The sequence below is a fragment of the Dipodomys merriami genome, unplaced genomic scaffold (assembly GCF_024711535.1).
Source record: "Dipodomys merriami isolate MVZ:Mamm:240054 unplaced genomic scaffold, mDipMer1.0.p SCAF_14, whole genome shotgun sequence".
NCBI lineage: Eukaryota > Metazoa > Chordata > Mammalia > Rodentia > Heteromyidae > Dipodomys > Dipodomys merriami.
The window spans coordinates 17,840,889-17,858,403 of NW_027202715.1; the positions used below are offsets into that span (position 1 = coordinate 17,840,889).

At 36.9% G+C, this 17,515-nt stretch overlaps 1 protein-coding gene across 2 annotated transcripts in view; it reads left to right on the forward strand.

Annotated features, from left to right (window-relative positions):
• The window catches only part of Parg (poly(ADP-ribose) glycohydrolase), a 118,059-nt gene that overhangs the window by 59,052 nt on the left and 41,492 nt on the right, over nt 1–17,515 (forward strand). For both annotated transcript variants that reach the window (XM_070020899.1, XM_070020900.1), the window contains 3 exons: nt 6,171–6,250; nt 10,855–10,915; nt 16,994–17,069. In XM_070020899.1, the coding sequence (XP_069877000.1) occupies nt 6,171–6,250; nt 10,855–10,915; nt 16,994–17,069 (217 nt within the window). The remainder of the gene's footprint in view (nt 1–6,170; nt 6,251–10,854; nt 10,916–16,993; nt 17,070–17,515) is intronic.

Consider the following 17,515-nt stretch of genomic DNA (forward strand, 5'->3'; position numbering starts at 1 on the left):
TGAGAATAGCCAGATTTTGTCTTTTGTTTGTTTGGGGTTTTGTCAAAAGAAAGGATATAATATAACTTAAAATAGTTACAAATGTTACTAGGATTCAAAGAATGTTTGGAATTGGATTTTCTTTGTCAAGTGCTAGAAAATTGGAATGAAGCTTTATAGAAAAGTTATTCTCATTAGGATATTAACCTTGAAGTAGATCTGAAGAGTGCTTGTTCTTATGCAAGTTTATTTCAACTTGGAGAATAGAGGTTAGGTGGATTTTTTTGTTTTGCCTTTTGTTTTTCACTTTTCTACCTTTTCTTGTTAGGTATAGTATTATAAACCAGATTCTGTTGTGACCAGCTAAATTTCTAATGGTACTCTGGCAGTAACACATTTATGTTTTTAGACATGGTCATTTAGCTCAAACTCTAAACCTGTTTTTACTGAACACCATTATTTAGCTTAAAAACACTAAAACTGTTTTGTTTGGGGGAGGGAGGTTGGCAGATTGTGTGTGTGTGTGTGTGTGTGTGTGTGTGTGTGTGTGTGTGTGTGTGTGTGTGTGTGTGTGTGTGTGTGTGTGTGTGTGTGTGTGTGTGTGTGTGTGTGTGTGTGTGTCTGTCTGTCTGTCTGTCTGTCTGTCTGTCTGTCTGTCTGTCTGTCTGTCTGTCTGTCTGTCTCTCTGTCTCCTAGGGCATGAACTCAGGAACTGAGTAGTGTCCCTGAGCTTTTTCTGCTCAAGGCTAGCACTCTACCACTTGAGCCACAGTTCCACTCCTTGCTTATTTTTGGTAATTAAATGAGGTGAGAGTCTCTTGGACTCTCCAAGCTTCCTTCCTTCCCCAGGCTGACTTTGAACCAAAATCCTCAGATCTTAGCCTTCTGAGTAGTTAGGATTATAGGTGTTAGCCAGCCACCAACACTAAATGTGCTTTTAGTGTTCCATGATCATTTAGCTCAAGCCCTATGTCTTTTAGTGTACTTTGTCAGTTACTAAACTATTGGCCTAGGGTGTGAGCATGTTATTATTGACAGGAGTGGGGCTGGGGGGGGGCGGGGGCGGTGAAGCTAGGTTGTTTTTTTTTTTAATGAAAAGAATATAGATTAGGACAATACAAATACTTTATATAAATGCATATAGATTTCTCAGTAGTTATGATGTTTAGCTTAAGTATCTAGTCTTGCTATGGCATCAGAAATAAATTTGCATGAGAATATCTTAATAGTTACTTTTTAATCAAGCAATTGTGCTAATCACTACTAAAACCTAATTCTTAATCAATTGAGGATATTATTAATTAGATATTGCTATCATTCCCATTTTTCACATAGAAAAGGTAGAGGTCTGGGTGGTTGGGTTGTTCATCATTCATAGAGTCTCTGGAAGAGTTTGGATTCTTTTAGGATGTTGTCTGCTACTACAAGTTATGTCCCTAATCACCCCACTTCACAATCTCCCTTTGAATAAACCAGAGTAATAACTTAATACCTCATAGTTAGTCAGCAATTAGGGCAATTCTTAAGGATAATTTTTGTTCTATTAAATGAATCAAAGCCATCTGTAAGCCCAGAGTGACCATGATTGATTTCAGGTTGCAGTAAATAGCATTTTCACCCAATAAGACTTTAACTGGGTTTGTTGAAGATTTAAAGCGAGACATATTCTTGTCTTGCTAGCTAGTGGATGTTCTTTTGGATACTAGAACATTGAAAATGAATTAAAGCTGCTAAACTCATGATAGTCTTTCATAGTCGTCATGGGGACTTTTAGCAGGCAGATTGTCTGCACTTCTCAGTAGGAGATGATACGTACTTTAGTGACATAGGAACAGTGACTAAGCATGGATGCATCTGTCAATGGCGCACTTTGATTCTATCTATGGAAGTTTCTAGGTAGGGACTCTTAAAGCATTACTAATGTTCATGGGACTTAAATACTGTCTTGTTTAAACTCCGTACCTTTCATTGTGTCTCACTGCCTCTCGAGAGCATAATGTTCTGAGAGTGCGTTGGAATTGGAAGACATCTCAAAGTCCCCCTTTGCCATGCAGCAATCTGATAAACCATTTGGTAAGCTAACTAGGTAGCACTTTTTGTCAGTGTGTTTCCTTTCTGCATAGTTTGTATTTATGATGATAGTTTCTGGCAATTGGGAGTTTTGTGTGTGTATGTGTGAGCTGTTATTTAATTTTAAATGAAAGATGGCTGCCTAGTTGATTGAGTATGTGATGGGAGGCTGATGTCAGTAAATCAAATAAGTCTTCTCTTTTTATTTATTGTTGTGTTCTTCCAGACCTGCTTAGTTATGTTAAATACTCCTGACCTTTTCCCCTGCTTGCCTTTCAAGGCCTAAACATTCATATAAAGGCTTCCAATGTGATTAGCATTGATGCTTCTGAAATTGCATGGAAACTAGATGGTCAGAGATGAATTGTAGGTCTCAACAATGGTCAGCCTGGAAGGCTTTTATGTCTTACTTCTTCCCTGGATTGAAAAATGCTACTGGGGCCATATGGCAGAGTACCTCACAAAGGAGCCAGGAATGGCATTCTGGCTGAGACCCACATTATTACTTGCTTCTGTTTTAAAGTGGAGGTTATAGTGCTTCATGCTTGATTTACTATGTATGTACAAATTAATCCTTAACTCCAAATGGTATGGAGTATGTGTCTAGAATCCACTTCCAGTAATGTTATCAATGTTCCATTCAGGGAAAGATTTTATTAAACCATGTTTCTCTTTATAAATATGGAAAGAAAATCACCAGTTAATAAGTATCTGACCCTTGATTGACTTCTTCCCTTGAAAATGCAAAAACTGTTTTATTTAAAACAAAGTGGGGGCGGGGAGGAGAGCAGGAGATGGGAAAGGGATGGTAAGGGGATACAGAGGAGGCAACAATGCTTGATAAGAAATGTACTCATTACCTTTCTAATGTAATTGTAACCCCTCTGTATGGTATTTTCACAATAAAATAAAATAAACAAAGTGAGGTTATCTGACTGGCTTTTTTTGTTGGCTTTATAAAATAATCTGTAGTTATCATTTAGTGACATACCAAAATGTCTTCTCCACATATACAGAAGCTATTATGGCTTAGTTTGTTTCCATACATATGAAAATGTATATACCTTCCCCCAAAAAAGATGCTGAGAAGAGTCTAAAAATTGACCATGCTTGACTATTATGAGGGCTTCCCCCCAAAAATATCTGTCTTTTTTCTCAGTAATGTCTTTATTTTCACATTTCAGTTTCTCCCTCCATCTCCAGCCCCATTTCTGTTCTCCAGTCTTCCCTTCCCTCTTCTTGGGCTCTATCCTCAAGACCCTTTACCTTAGATTGGATATCACTTTCTTATGATGACTTTTCTTTCAAGCCTGTTGCCTGTGCATTCCTGTTTTATGTTCATTTAGTGCAATGATGGTATAATTCCTTTTATTTAGTGGCTATAACATAAAAGAGAAGTAGCAGTTAGGTCTGAGATTTGTCATAAAGGTTTTAAACCAACTTCCTGCTTCTGAATATATCTTCTCTGCTACACACGCATCCATACACACCATTCCCACCTATCATCGGGGAAATGGGAAAGCCTATTTGGTTACACAGGGATTTGAAATTAGGCTTGGAGCCAGAAATAAATATATTAGATTGAGATTCTGCTTCATCTGACTGTTAAGATTTGGACACATGTTGAACAGTGTCACTTATTTGTAATAATAGTAATGTCTAATTTCCCACAAAAATCCATATTACCAAGATAATAAATGAGTAGTCCCAAAAGACTCCTAAGATTAATAAACTGTCATCATAGGCATGAAATATGTGGACTTTGATGCAGTTTTGCAAACACCTGGCAACCACATAATAGGACCTAGGGACATTTTGCTTTTTGTGTTTTGGGAAATTTTTCCTTAAGAGCAATAGTCATTTTGCTGCTTCTCCCTATGGAAGAACTTTTTCCCTCTAACTGAACTGTATAATGTGGTAGTTCATCTCCAGAAAAAGATGATAGCTGCTGTCTATATTCTTACTGTTTACTTCTACTATAAAATATCCCTTGGAAGGAGTTTTGCAATGCAGTTCAAGATATGCATTTAGTAAAATATATTTATTAATATATGCTGTTAAACTACCAAGTAGCTTTTTTATCTTGATTATCATTTTGATAAACTGTATTCTGGTTGACATATTGTAGAGAACTCAAGCTGAAACCTGCACTTTTTTTAGATAGCATGTGGTTTTAAAAGTATTTATGATGCCAGGTGCTGGTGGTCCATGCCTGTAATCCTAGCTACTCAGAAGGCTGAAATTTGAAGATCACTATTCAAAACCATCCTGAGACTCATAGCCAGGAGTAGAGCTGTGGCCTAAGTGGTAGAGTGCCAGTCTTAAGCATAAAAGCTAAAGGACAGTACCCAGGCCTTAAGTTCAAGTCCCCGATCCCACCCCCTCCTCCCACCCACAGAATGTGTGTTAAATATTTTAGATAGTCTGAAATGAGTAAAAATGATTACTTGAGCACTGGAACTATTTTTTAATAAATTTTAGAGAGCTAAAATACTACCCAAACATTTCTTTTTAGAAAATACTCATAGAAGTTGTTTTTCCAGAACTTGGCCCTAAATACAGATTTCAGATCGTTGTAAACAGAACTTTTGATACCTGTTTCATCTCCTTTTCCTAATTCATGTCAGTTACTCAATAGGATTTTCTCATAAAAGTAACTTTTCCCCTTCTATATACTTACATAAGCTTGCTCTTCTAATGGTGAAACACTTAATAAAGTAGACTTTTGCTTGAAGGGTTTCTCAATTTAAAGTCATAATATATGACTAGAGGCAGAGAATCCTTACCATTTGTAGCCACCAAATCTCCCTGCAATTTTTAAATGCCTTTGGAAAGCTAGAATTTATTCACAAATGCATGCTTTTGTATAAGAAATCTTTTAGTAAGCTACTTACTGAGTTCCTATGCTTCTAAAGCTCTGCTTTTCTTTCAGCAAGATAAATTGAATTACATGTTACCCATAACAACGCCATGCCATTTCAAGGAAAATCACATTAAGTAGTGTACCTCCAGGTTGCTGGAAACTGGATGACATAGGGTGGGCACTGTTTTGGTTACCAAGCAAGGTATTGTTGTTAGTCAACTTGAACTGTTATAACAAAATGCCACTCAATAGATAGCGCAAACAACAGAAATTTGTTTTCTTACAATTCTGGGACTGGACAGCCCAGATTATAGTGTTATCCAGTTTGGTTCCAGATGAGGACTCTCTTCCTGTCTTGTAGATCGCTGTCTTCCTTCTACCTTCACATGACAAGAGATGCTCTGGTGTTACATTTTATTTTATTTTATTTTTGGGTCCGGTCGTGGGGCCTGAACTCTGGGCCTGGGCACTGTCCCTCAGCTCTTCAGATCAAGGCTAGCACTCTACCACTTGAGCCACAGCACCACTTCCGGCTTTTTTCTTTTTGCTTATGTGGTGCTGAGGAATCGAATCCAGGGCCTCAGGCGTGCAAGGCAAGCGCTCTACCACTGAGCTACCTTCCCAGCCCCTCTGGTGTTACTTTTTATAAGAACCCTAATCTTACAAATTAGGATATGTCTTCAGTTAACATTTATGACCTTTTTACAGGCCCAGCCTCCAAATTCAACTACTTTGTGGATTCCAGCTCTGACATAGGAATATTGGGAGACAGAAACATTCAGTATATAACAGGGTCTATTTGGTACTTCATAATCATCCTTATTATCTTACCATACCTGCTCAACTCTCTTCATTACATTCCCCTCACTTTAATTTTCTTATTACCATTTTTCTTTAATTTTGTAGCTACCAGTAACTATACATTGTAATCCCCTTACCCCCTTTTTTTTTTTGCCATGGAGCAAATGGCTGTGCTTTAACTGACTGGTCCTAATTAGCCTTGAAAAACTAGATGGTGCCTTTCCCCTGGAGAAGATAGATTGTAGTGGTGGTAAGCTTTGAAGGAGCCTGTCTCGAGAGGGGTTTAATATTTTGCAGACACCTTTAGAATCCAAACCACTGCACCATCTTCCATTATTACCAATTACCTTCTGAAAGAATTCTTTTTTATTCCTTAGTGGAAACAGATTGAGTGTTTTCATAGTCATGAAGGCATTTTAAATCATTCTCCATCCTCTTCATTTTGGGTCTCTTTCAGATTGTTTGAAGGACGTTCATCAAGGAAACCAGAGAAACTGAAAACACTCTTCTGCTACTTTCGAAGAGTCACTGAGAAAAGTAAATTCCTTTTATTCTTGATGTAATTACGTGAATGAGGACAATTAAAATCAAGTGACAAATGGGACATTTTGGACCTAACATGTATATTCCTGCCCAAACCACAGTTAAACAATAATGATAAAATGGTGTAATTTAGACTTTTTACATAAATACAAAACTGTATGCTATTAATGTATATGGGTTCTATGTGCTCTGAAATCACACCCATATACTTTAAATCTGTAGTATAAATTAAAGGATTTTTATTAGCCAAAACAGTGAAGTGGCACTTTCAAAGGACCATATATTGACCAGAAAATAAAGGTTGAATGCTCTTAAAGAAGCATGAACTAATTTAGGTTCATTTAGATGACCAAGGAATTACTTCTTTTCCTACCCATTCCTTCTTTTTTGTCCTCCTACACCCTTGATGGAGTTCTTATAAAACTAAATTACATTTAGTTTTTACTTATCTGTCTTCTGTTGGACCTTACCATCTTGTTTTACTGGTATCTGGTGGTAGTTTTAGACCACAGTACCTTTCCAGCAAGTGCAGGTTAATGACCAGCTGGTGGTAGATCCAGTTGAATGACCATGACCAAATTGCTTATTACCTCCACCTCATTTTTTTTTTAATCTGTGAAATAAAATCAGGCTCTGGCAGATACTAAAGAAGAGAATACATGTTTAAGGTATTAGGTATTATCAATGGGTAGCGTTTTCTACAAGTTGATAATAAAGAAAACCAGCACACTCAGAAGTTTCCTTTAACTAGCTAGGTGCAGTAGCTTATGCCTGTAATCCTACCTACTCAAGAAGCTAAAATCTGGAAGATTACAAGTCAAGGCCAGTCTGTTTCCAGAAAAGTCTAAGAGACTCCATTGCCAAAATAACTGGCAAAAAGCTGGGCCAGAGGTGTGACTCAAGTGGTAGAACACTAGTTGGGTAAAAAAGCCAAGCAAAGTATGGTATTCTGAGTTAAAACTACAGTACTGACAAAAAAGTTTCCTTTTGCTAAGTAAATCAGGTCTGTTCTGTTTAAATGAGTTCTTTTTAAAAAAGTTCTGGCCATCTATCTTTTTTTTTTTTGGTCATGAGGCATGAACTCTGGGCCTGGGTGCAGTCCTTCAGCTCTTCAGCTCTACCACTTGAGCCATGATGCCATTTCTGGTTTTGAGTTGTTTATTGGAGATAAGAGTCTCACGGACTACCCTGCCCAGGCTGGCTTTGAACCTGGATCCTCAGATCCCAGCCTCCTGAGTAGCTAGGATTACAAGCATGAGCCACAGTGCCTGGCTCTAGCCATCTATCTTGTGGGATTTTCTTAAACATATTTTCAAAGCTTCCTACAGTCATTTTTCTCCTACTTTTAAATTTTTCTCACATTACATTCTATTTTGTGTTCTTCACTTTCATATGTAACATTGGATCTTGTTCTAATTTTTAGAAATCAAGTAACATGGTTTTGATATTTAAGGGGAAAATCATGTTCTTTTTTGGTAAAGGAGTATTTATCTCCTAGCTTATTGAGTTTTAGTTTGGTTCTCAGTACTGAATAAAACATTAAGAAAAATGCAGGGTCTTCTTTCAGGTTTATGATACACAGCATCAAATTAGAATTTATAATTACTTGTTAGAAAAACAACTACTTTCTTTTTTACTGACATGGTTTTTCAATTTAAATAGGACTATTTTAAATATATTATTATAAATAAGTAATTCAGAGTTTACTTTTCTGTCCTAGGGATCAAATCATATATCTCTTTTCTGAAAGCTAATTTGCCTTTCTATGTTTTAGGATTTCAGGTATTTTGAGAAAAAAGCACAAGTTTTGATTTTATATTTTTAAGCTAGAAGCATACAGTTTCTCACAAGTTAGACTGAAAGGAATAAATTGTAATTAAGCATCCTATTTTCCAGGGTTTTTTTCCCTATACATGTTAATTTAGTTCAAAGAACTAAAGAAATAAAGTGAGGTATCATTCTAGATTTTGAGGATATAAATTCAGTGGCTTCAAGAAGAAAAACTAAAGGGAATAAAAGATTTATAGTATAATGGTAGAAGTTGCACGGAAGTTCTGGAGCCTGCTGAAAAGAGACCGAGAAAGCTGTTTAAAGTATTTAATCAAATCTAAAACATAGATGGTAGGAAGTACCATCACATAATCTCTGAGGAGAAGAAGAAAACAATGAAATATTGAAGGATTTCAAAGAGCTTTCTGAATGAAATTGTTTTAGATAAAGTATCTTATAGGTCACATATTCCAAGATAAATAATACAGACATGCTCTCAAGGCATTTTGTTAATAATTATTTCTGGAGGAGGGTAGGATAAGAAAGGGGGAAATGGGGAACATGGACCAGGAAGCACTGTACTCATAATCTGACTTAGGAATTACAGTTCCTGGGCTGGGAAGGTGGCTCAATGGTAGAGCGCTTGCCTTGCATGCTTGAGGCCTTGGGTTCGATTCCTCAGCACCACATAAGCAAAAGGAAAAAAGCCAGAAGTGGCGCTGTGGGTCAAGTGGTATAGCCTTGAGCTGAAGAGCTGAGGGACAGCACATAGGCCCAGAGTTCAGGCCCCACGACCAGACCCCCCCCCCCAAAAAAAAGGAATTACAGTCCCTTTCCACAACTACTTAATATTTTAAAGAACACAATGTTATTAAAGTACAAAAAAATTATCTAAAGAACTATACCTTCCTCACTGTCTTTCTTTGCCAGCAGTGTTTATGAATTTCTCTAGGTTTCTCTGTCTGTATAGAGGACAGCTAATGATCTCCTCTGCCAATTAGCTGAAAAATGATATAGATCCATCCTAGTTTCCTATTTTAATTGCTTCTCCAGTGTCCAGATTGTTTAGTCTCTTACATATGTGTTTGAAATATATTGTCCATCATTTTAAAGTTAAATATTCTAAAGAATATTTTAAGATACATTTAAAAAAAAATGTTTTGGGGTTTTACTGGGCTTTGAGTTCAGGAACTTAAGGCAGTGCTCTACTACTTGAGCCATGTCCTTTTTACTTGAGTGTTTTTAAGCTTGAGTCTCATGCATTTTTTCTCGGTCTTTCTGACCACCTTCCTCTCACCTGGGAGTACAGGTGCAAACCATATCACAAAGCTAAACAGATTTTTTTAAGTGTTTTCTAATTCAGCATTCAGCTACTCAATATGGTATTTAAGTTGGTACTGCATGGCACCTGCAGCAAAAAATTAAATAAAAATAAAACGCAGAATTGTCCTTAGGAATGAAATTATAGCCAAGCTTTATTTGGGTTCAACACTATTATCACTAATAGTTCCTGACATCTCTTTGTGCCTAAGAGCTTTTTTTTCTTTTGTAACAGAAGTGGCATAGCCCTTTTAGCAGACAGATTACTTTTGGTCAGCTGATTTATTTTTTGTTTTGCCACAGGCTTTTAGAAAAAAGAGTAACTAACAAAAAGAAGATCTCTAAAATTTATTGACTGCATTAATATTTTTGGTCGTGGGGCTTGAACTCTGGGCCTAAGTGCTGTCCCTCAGCTCTTCAGCTCGAGCACTCTACCACTTGAGCCACAGCGCCACTTCCAGTTTTCTGGTGGTTTATTGAAGATAGAGTCTCACAGTCTTTCCTGCCCTGCTGGCTTTGAACCGCGATCTTTAGATCTCAGCCTCCTGAGTAGCTAGGATTACAGGCATGAGCCACCAGCGCCCGGCTCATTTTTATACTTTCAAATCTATTACTCCCTAAAAAAAGTCATCTTTATTCTCTAAACTCTTAGAAGTAGTAATTCTTCCTCCAGTTAAGGTGGCTTCTTACCAGTAGAGCAGTTGCTTATCATCTGAGCCACAGCCATAGTGTGCTACATAAAGGGCATGCCAAAGTTACTCTTTTTAAATCGTAGACATTTTACATCAACATAAAGCACAGAAAGTGTCTTGTTTACCAGTCTTAGAGTATAGGGTTAAGGTTTTTCTTTGAAATAGAGTCTATGGATTAGACTTCAGTTTTGCCCTTGTTGAAGCTATACCAACTATGATCTTTTTTACTGCTTTTCCAAAAAATGTATATCAGCTCTCAAATTCTACTTTCATGCTGTTAATTGCATAGTTTTATTTTATTTTATAGGAGCTTCTGATATAAAGATAATATTTCAAAAGCAATGTTCTATTTTAAGTTTGCCTTGAATTTCCAAGGCTTCACCATCTATGAGTCAACCTACCAGAATCTTCTAAAAAAATACCATCTGCACTCAAATATGTTGACTTTTCCTTGTCATTATCCTCATAAACCATATAGTATAGTAACTATTTATGTAGCATTTACATTGTATTAGGTATTATCAATAACCTAGGGATGATTTAAAGTACACGGGAGGATATGGTAGGTTATGTGTAAACATAGGGACTAGAGCCTCTATAAAGTTTGGTATCTACTAGTAGGTTCCAGGAACAACTCTCCATAGGTACAGAGAGATGATCATATTTCAAGCCTATATACTAAACTAAACTTGAGTTTTCCTCCTTAGTTTCATTGACATTTGACCCATTCTTTTACTGTGTGTGTGTAAGTAAAGTTTTAAGTTTATTTTTTAAGCTTATTTTATGTTTTGTTTTTTTTATTTCCTGCTTTTTTAGAGCCTACTGGGTTGGTGACATTTACAAGACAGAGTCTAGAAGATTTTCCAGAATGGGACAGGTAATAATCAAAATAACCATAGACCTGTAGATTAGGGCTGTCATGCCCTTATAAAGGTTTGTCAAACTCTTATTGCCCTACAGCCAGAGAATTTCTTCTCATAAATAACCTATCAGATAGCTTTGTTTGAAAAATTATCTTTTAAGTTCAAATGAACTTTTTGACTTCCACCATTTGCCTTCCGAAACAAGTTTTGCTTAGAGGTTAAGAAATGTTTACGTTAATATTAAGTAAAATTTCAGTACTTATATTTTTCTTTCATTAAGGTTTATATTTTCTGGCTTTTTTTAGGACAAAACTTGATAAAGTGTTTTAGTATAATAAAATGTAAAGAGTTTTAGAAACTGTCTGAGTGACAGGAATTTTGAACTGGGCTTTCCATGTCTACTACTTGCAGATTTCATGGAAGTTACCAATTAACTGTGATTTTTTTTTCTTATCTATAAATATTGAGAATAATAACCAATAACTTAGGGAGAACTGAACATAGGGTTTCATGGTTGCTTGGTAAGCTTTCCACCACTTGGGCCACACCCCCTAGCCCTTTTTTGCTTTAGTTTTTTTTTTAGATAAAATTTATATTTTGCCTGATCTGATACCTCACACCATTCTTCCTTCTTGTGCCTCTTGCTTAGATGAGATCACAAGTATGTCCCACCCATACTGCATGTTGATTAAGATGGGGGAGGAGTCTCTCTAACTTTTTGTTCAGGCTAGCCTCAAACTGTAATCCTCCCAACCTCTGCTTTCTGATTAGCTAGGATTGCAGTTATAAACTATCATACTGAGCTCTCAGATTTGTTAGATCTTTAATACCCTGAGTAGTTACCATATTTCCTAATCTAGAGCAAATTTCTATCACACTTAAACATAGATATACTTTTAAAATTCAGATGAGGAATAAATTAAGTTTACTATCTAACATGCATCGAGGTTTGTCATTAAGCCGTGCTTCTCATTTTCACATCTAATTTTTCTTTGACAGTCATGAGGCTTGAACTCTGGGCCTGGTCACTGTCCCTGAGGTCTTCAGCCCAAGGCTAGCACTTTACCACTTGAACCACGGTGCCACTTCTGGTTTTCTGGTGATTAATTGGAGATGATAATCTCATGGACTTTCCTGTTCAACTGGCTTTGAACTGCGATCTTCAGATCTCAACTTCCTGAGTAGCTAGGATTATAGGCGTGAGGCACCCATACCTGGCCTTCTAATAATTTTTGTCATAGTTTATAATTGTTTCATTTGGAACTACTGATAAGAAAGAATTACTCTTAAGGGAAGTTACCTTGAAAAGGCCTCCCTGCTTGGATAGTTTTCCTACAAGGGTTTCATCCATCAAATGCATTTGTGAGGTGAAAGAAAAACTTCAGAAGGCTAAGTGCATGGTTGAAATGATTATTAATAGAAATAGATAAAAGATTAAACATGAAAAGAGAGGGGAACAGTTTGAGTCAGAAAAAGAAAACACGTAGAACTTTGGAATCATGGTATACTAGAAATAAGAGGATCTAGGAAGTCATCTGGCCTGGCTACTGACAAAAATCTGTCAGCTCTGTAATAACTTGGACAGATTGAGGCTGGACAGCTTTGGAGATGAGAAATTCACTGTTCTATATCAGTCAAGTCTATTGTTAGTTGTTACCTAATAACTAGAGGTACGAAAAACATCTGTACTCTATTCCCTCCCTTCTTTCTTAGTTCTTCTCTCTGATCTTAGAATAATTAAATCTAAGTTCTAATTTTCTTTAGCATTCAGCCCTTCTTTGTGTATCCTAAAAATGCTTTCTTGACTGTCTCCCATTTCTACACATACCGTGCTATAGTTGTTGAGTTCTAACCCTGTTTCTGACATGCATTCATTAGTTTTATCTTAAAATGTGTTTCCTAGAATTGTAAGTAACATTGTGCCGTGTCATCAGGTCAGACCAAGTATAGGAGATTGCTTTTCTTCAACTCTATTAGTTTGGGTGAGAGGAATTTAGAAATATGGGATATCTTATTCATGTCACCTTGGTATTAATTTCATAAGATCATTCACAAGGTTTATTCATATATGCCATTAATGCAAATAGACACCCATTTGTATATCACTATGTTGGAGAAGAGGGACTGGTAGAAATGCAAAGACTAGCAAGGCTGCTGTGTGACTAAAAGACAGTCATTTTGCCTCTAAGTGAGACAAGAATTTACCCTCAACTTTCATAGGCAGAATTTAATTTGGTACCTTTTCTAACCAATTTTTATTCTATCAGTCACTTTTTAAAATTTTTGTTATTTCATAAGTGAGTGGGAGAATTTAATTAAAATCAGTGTCCCAACCTCAGTGCTGTCTTATTTCTTCATTCTTAATTACTTGGGTAGCTAAGAAAGGGTTAATTGCAGTTTAAGGCTAGCCCAGGAAGTAAAATTTTTGAGACCTCTTTCTAAATCCATAGGTGGGAATGGTGGAAAGCACCTGTCATCCTAAAGGCTGAGAATGGGAAGATTACAGTTCTAGGCCAACTCAAGTTGGAAAGTCCACAAAACTATCAGCCCAAAAAAGCTGGGCATGGTGGCATATGTCTGTTATCCCGCTTACAACAGAAAACCTAAAATAGATGTATTATGCTATTGAGCCTGTGTAGGAATCAATACCAGGCAGAAATATGAAAAATAGGACTGGAGGCATGGCTCAGCAGAAGAGTGCCTGCCTAGCAAGCTCAGGGCTGAGTTCAGACCATAGCACCACCATAGTCAGTCAGTCTCCCTGATTCCACAAAATCAGAAACATTCATGTTAGCAACGGAGGATGAAGAAGAGATAAGGATGATAAAGGATAGTTGATGTTGCCAAGAGGCTAGCTAGAAGTGGGGAACGTGGAGAGTTTTCTGAATCCTCAAATTTCTGGCATGTTTCAGTTAGCCCTTGGATTGTCAGCACCTAACTTAGCCATGTTTAGTTGATTTTAGAGAGTCAAAATAGTTTGTATCTTTGACTTTGAGTCAGGAGTGCAAGAATTTGCTGAGACCAAAACAGGAAGCCTATCAGGCACTTGAGGGATACTTCAAGCAAGGGAAAACAAAAGAACTTTCTAGATATATATAATATATATATATATATATATATATATTTATATATAATATAAAGTCACCAACTTCAGTTGTGAAGAATGTTTGTGATCAGATGTCATGTCCTGACATGACGGTTTAGAGATTTCTACATCATGCTTATCTTTTTAATAGTATACTCACATGTGGTCTCCCTGAATAAAATAGCGAGGAAAGTAGAACCAAGGAAAGGAAGTTTAGAAAAAAAAGTCAAACTTACACGCTTTCTACAAAAGATGATAAATTTTTTCTGTAAGTATATTATTCTGGTTAAGAGAATGGGTCAATGTGTTAAGCTACCTACATTCAGATCTTTGCTGAGCAGGTTTGCTGAGTCCTTTCTGTGCTTTGCTTTTCTGTCTGTAAAAGGAGAAATAATGAGGTTGTTTTAAGGATTAAGTTACTTAATACAAATAAAGCTTTTAGAATAGAACTGAATTACTTGGTTTAAGGTTAGCCCTGCTTGGGGGTGGGGGAAGGGGAATATATATATCCATATATAAGCTAAGAGGTTAGATCTCCTCTCTGTGAACATTTTACTGTAATTTGTATTCTTTTATTTAGTCAGCTATTGGTTAAAAATCTAGCGTGGAAAAAAATGTCATTAAATGCCAGCAATACAATGAAATTAGATTTTAAATACTGTGAGACAATCCAGGACCTGAGTAACCAGAGTTTATCCAAGGAAAAGAAAATAGTTATACCTCTGCATAAGTTACATGACTAGTTCATCTGTCAACCATATTAATACAAGAATATAATAGCCCTTCCTTCACAGTATAACCTGTTTTCACTGTATTTGATGTTGGTATAATTTGGGGAGGAGAAGGGAAAAAACAAACTGTTTAAATAGGAATACAGGTTGACTCATTGCAACAATGAGATGTACAAGACACTATGTCAAAAAACGAACTTTACAATTTAGGTTGGGGGGGGCGTAATTGTGGAGATGGGAGGGAAGGGATGTTAGGGGAAAAACAAAGAAGGAGGCAACAATGCTTGATAAGAAATGTATTCATTACCTTGCTCATGTGATTGTAACTCCTTTGTACAGTATTTTCACAGTAAAAAAAAAAAACGTATTTTTTTTAAAAAGAATATAATAGAAATGTTAGGTGATATGACAAAACTAACAGGACTTAAGAAACAAAGAACTCCCACTCATCTGGTTGAACCACTACCAAATGTCCCCATGCTGCTGATCACATATATAGTATATAACATGTGAGCACCGTTATATATTACAGACTGTGATAGACAATTTGCTCCAGGAAAGTTAGAATGAACTTGTGACTTTAAATGAGCATCATTATTCCACAATACTGTGAATTTCCGGAAATTAAGTAATCACTTAATCACAATCAAAAAAAAAAAAAAGAACCTTGGGGAAGGGAGGGAGGGAGGGGATGGTAGGGGGAAAACAATGGAGGGGGTAACAATGTTCAAGAGGAAGTGTACTCATTACCTCACTCATGTAACTGTAACCCTCTGTATAGTATCTTTACAATAAAAAAATTAAAAAAAAAAGAATGTAATAGATCAGAAGTTCTGTAACATATTTTGTCAATACCCTCCCCAGACATAAATAGTATTAAGCTAGTGTGAAAAGTAGAGCATCTGCCAGGCTCTGGTGGCTCATAGCTTTAATCCTAGCCACTCAGGAGGCTGAAATCTAAGGATCACAGTTCAAACCTAGCCCAGGCAGGAAAGTCCGTGAGACTCTTTTCTCCAATAAACCACCAGAAAACCAGAAGCGGCACTGTGGCTCAAGTAATAGAGTGTTCACCTTGAGCTGAAGAGCTCAGGGACAGCACCCAGGCCGAGTTCAAGCCCCATGAACAACAAAAAAGAAAAAGAAAAAAATTAGAGCATCCAAGCATCATATGATGTATGCCAAATTTCCTAGATTAGATTGCCAATATTGTATGATAATTAAATATCACAGTTATTTGAGGAAATCTGTTGAAATTATTTTGGGAAGCAGAGAAGGAAGAGTGATATAGAAGGCCTGGGATTGATTGGACTATATTGTAAATATGTTGTAAATACTGTAAATATGTGTAGAGATGGAGAAGTGAAAATCCTTCCCCTGTATAACTACTATAAGCTAATAAAAATTCCATAGTTCTTAATTTTTTTTCATGCATTGAATTTTTCAGCTATCTTAAAGAAGAAAAACTTTGGCTGGGCACCAGTGGCTCATACCTATATAATCCTGGCTATTCAGGAGGCAGAGATTTGAGGATCATAGTTCAAAGCCAACCCAGGAAAGAAAGTCTGTGAGCCTCTTACCTCCAATAAATTACTCAGAAAAAAGCCAGAAGTAGCACAGTGGCTCAAGTGGTAGAGCACTAGCCTTGAGCACAAAGCGGCTTCAGGGACTGTGCCCAGGCCCTGAGTTCAAGCCCCAGGACTGACAAAAAGAAAGAGAGAGAAAGAAAAAGGAAGGAAGGAAGAAAGGGAGGGAGGGAGGGAGGGAGGGAGGGAAGGAAGGAAAGGAAAGGAAAGGAAAGGGGAAAGGAAAAAGGAAAGGCAAGGCAAGGCAAACTGATATTATATAAAAGAAAAGGTTTGGGCGAGTGTGTATCTCACCGTGGTTTAAATGTATATACTTACAGATTTAAATAAGAAAAAAACTGGAAGGATCAGTGCCAAGAATAATAACTCTTTGAGGCAGTTCCAGGGTTGTTATTGTTTTAAGTTACCTATATTTTCTTATTTTTTTCTTTTTTTATTCAGCTCAAGGCTAGCGCCTCTACCACTTGAGCCACAGAGCCACTTCTGACTTTTTTTCTTTTTTTTTTTTTGCTTATGTGGTGCTGAGGAATCAAACCCAGGGCCTCAGGCATGCAAGGCAAGCGCTCTACCACAGAGCCACCTTCCCAGCCCCCTCCTTTTTTTTTCTTCAGCTATATTTTCAAATTTGCCTGTTGTGATTTACTTACAATTAAAGAAAATAAACAATTAAAGGAAAATCTTTTTACATTGTAGATGTGAAAAACCCCTGACAAGATTACATGTTACTTATGAAGGTACCATTGAAGGACATGGCCAAGGCATGCTACAGGTAATTGAGTGAGTGAGTGAGTGAGAGAGAGAGAGAGAGAGAGAGAGAGAGAGTGTGTGTGTGTGTGCTGTGCCATTGTTAAGCCTTTGGCAGCAAAAGGAATTTGAAAATCTGTTTGTCTCTTAAAACTGATGTTATGCAAAAGCAGCATGATAGCAGAATGGGAAAAAACACCAGACAGATTTCTTTGACAGTCTTGGTAATGTTGTTATTTCGCCAGTGTTTGTTCTCTCCGTCTTGTATGTCCCTCCTTAAATAGCTTTTGACAGGCTCAAGATCTGAGCACCATCAGTCCTCCTGGTTCAGACATTGATTGTAGATTGACAATAGAGGAAGTTCCCAAAATATGGTCTTGACAAGCCGTCACCAGGCTGTGTTGCTCTGCTTCAAATGATGACAAGCTTGAGATATTTTTCTGCCACCAAGAGCCCTATTTAGGCCTAGGA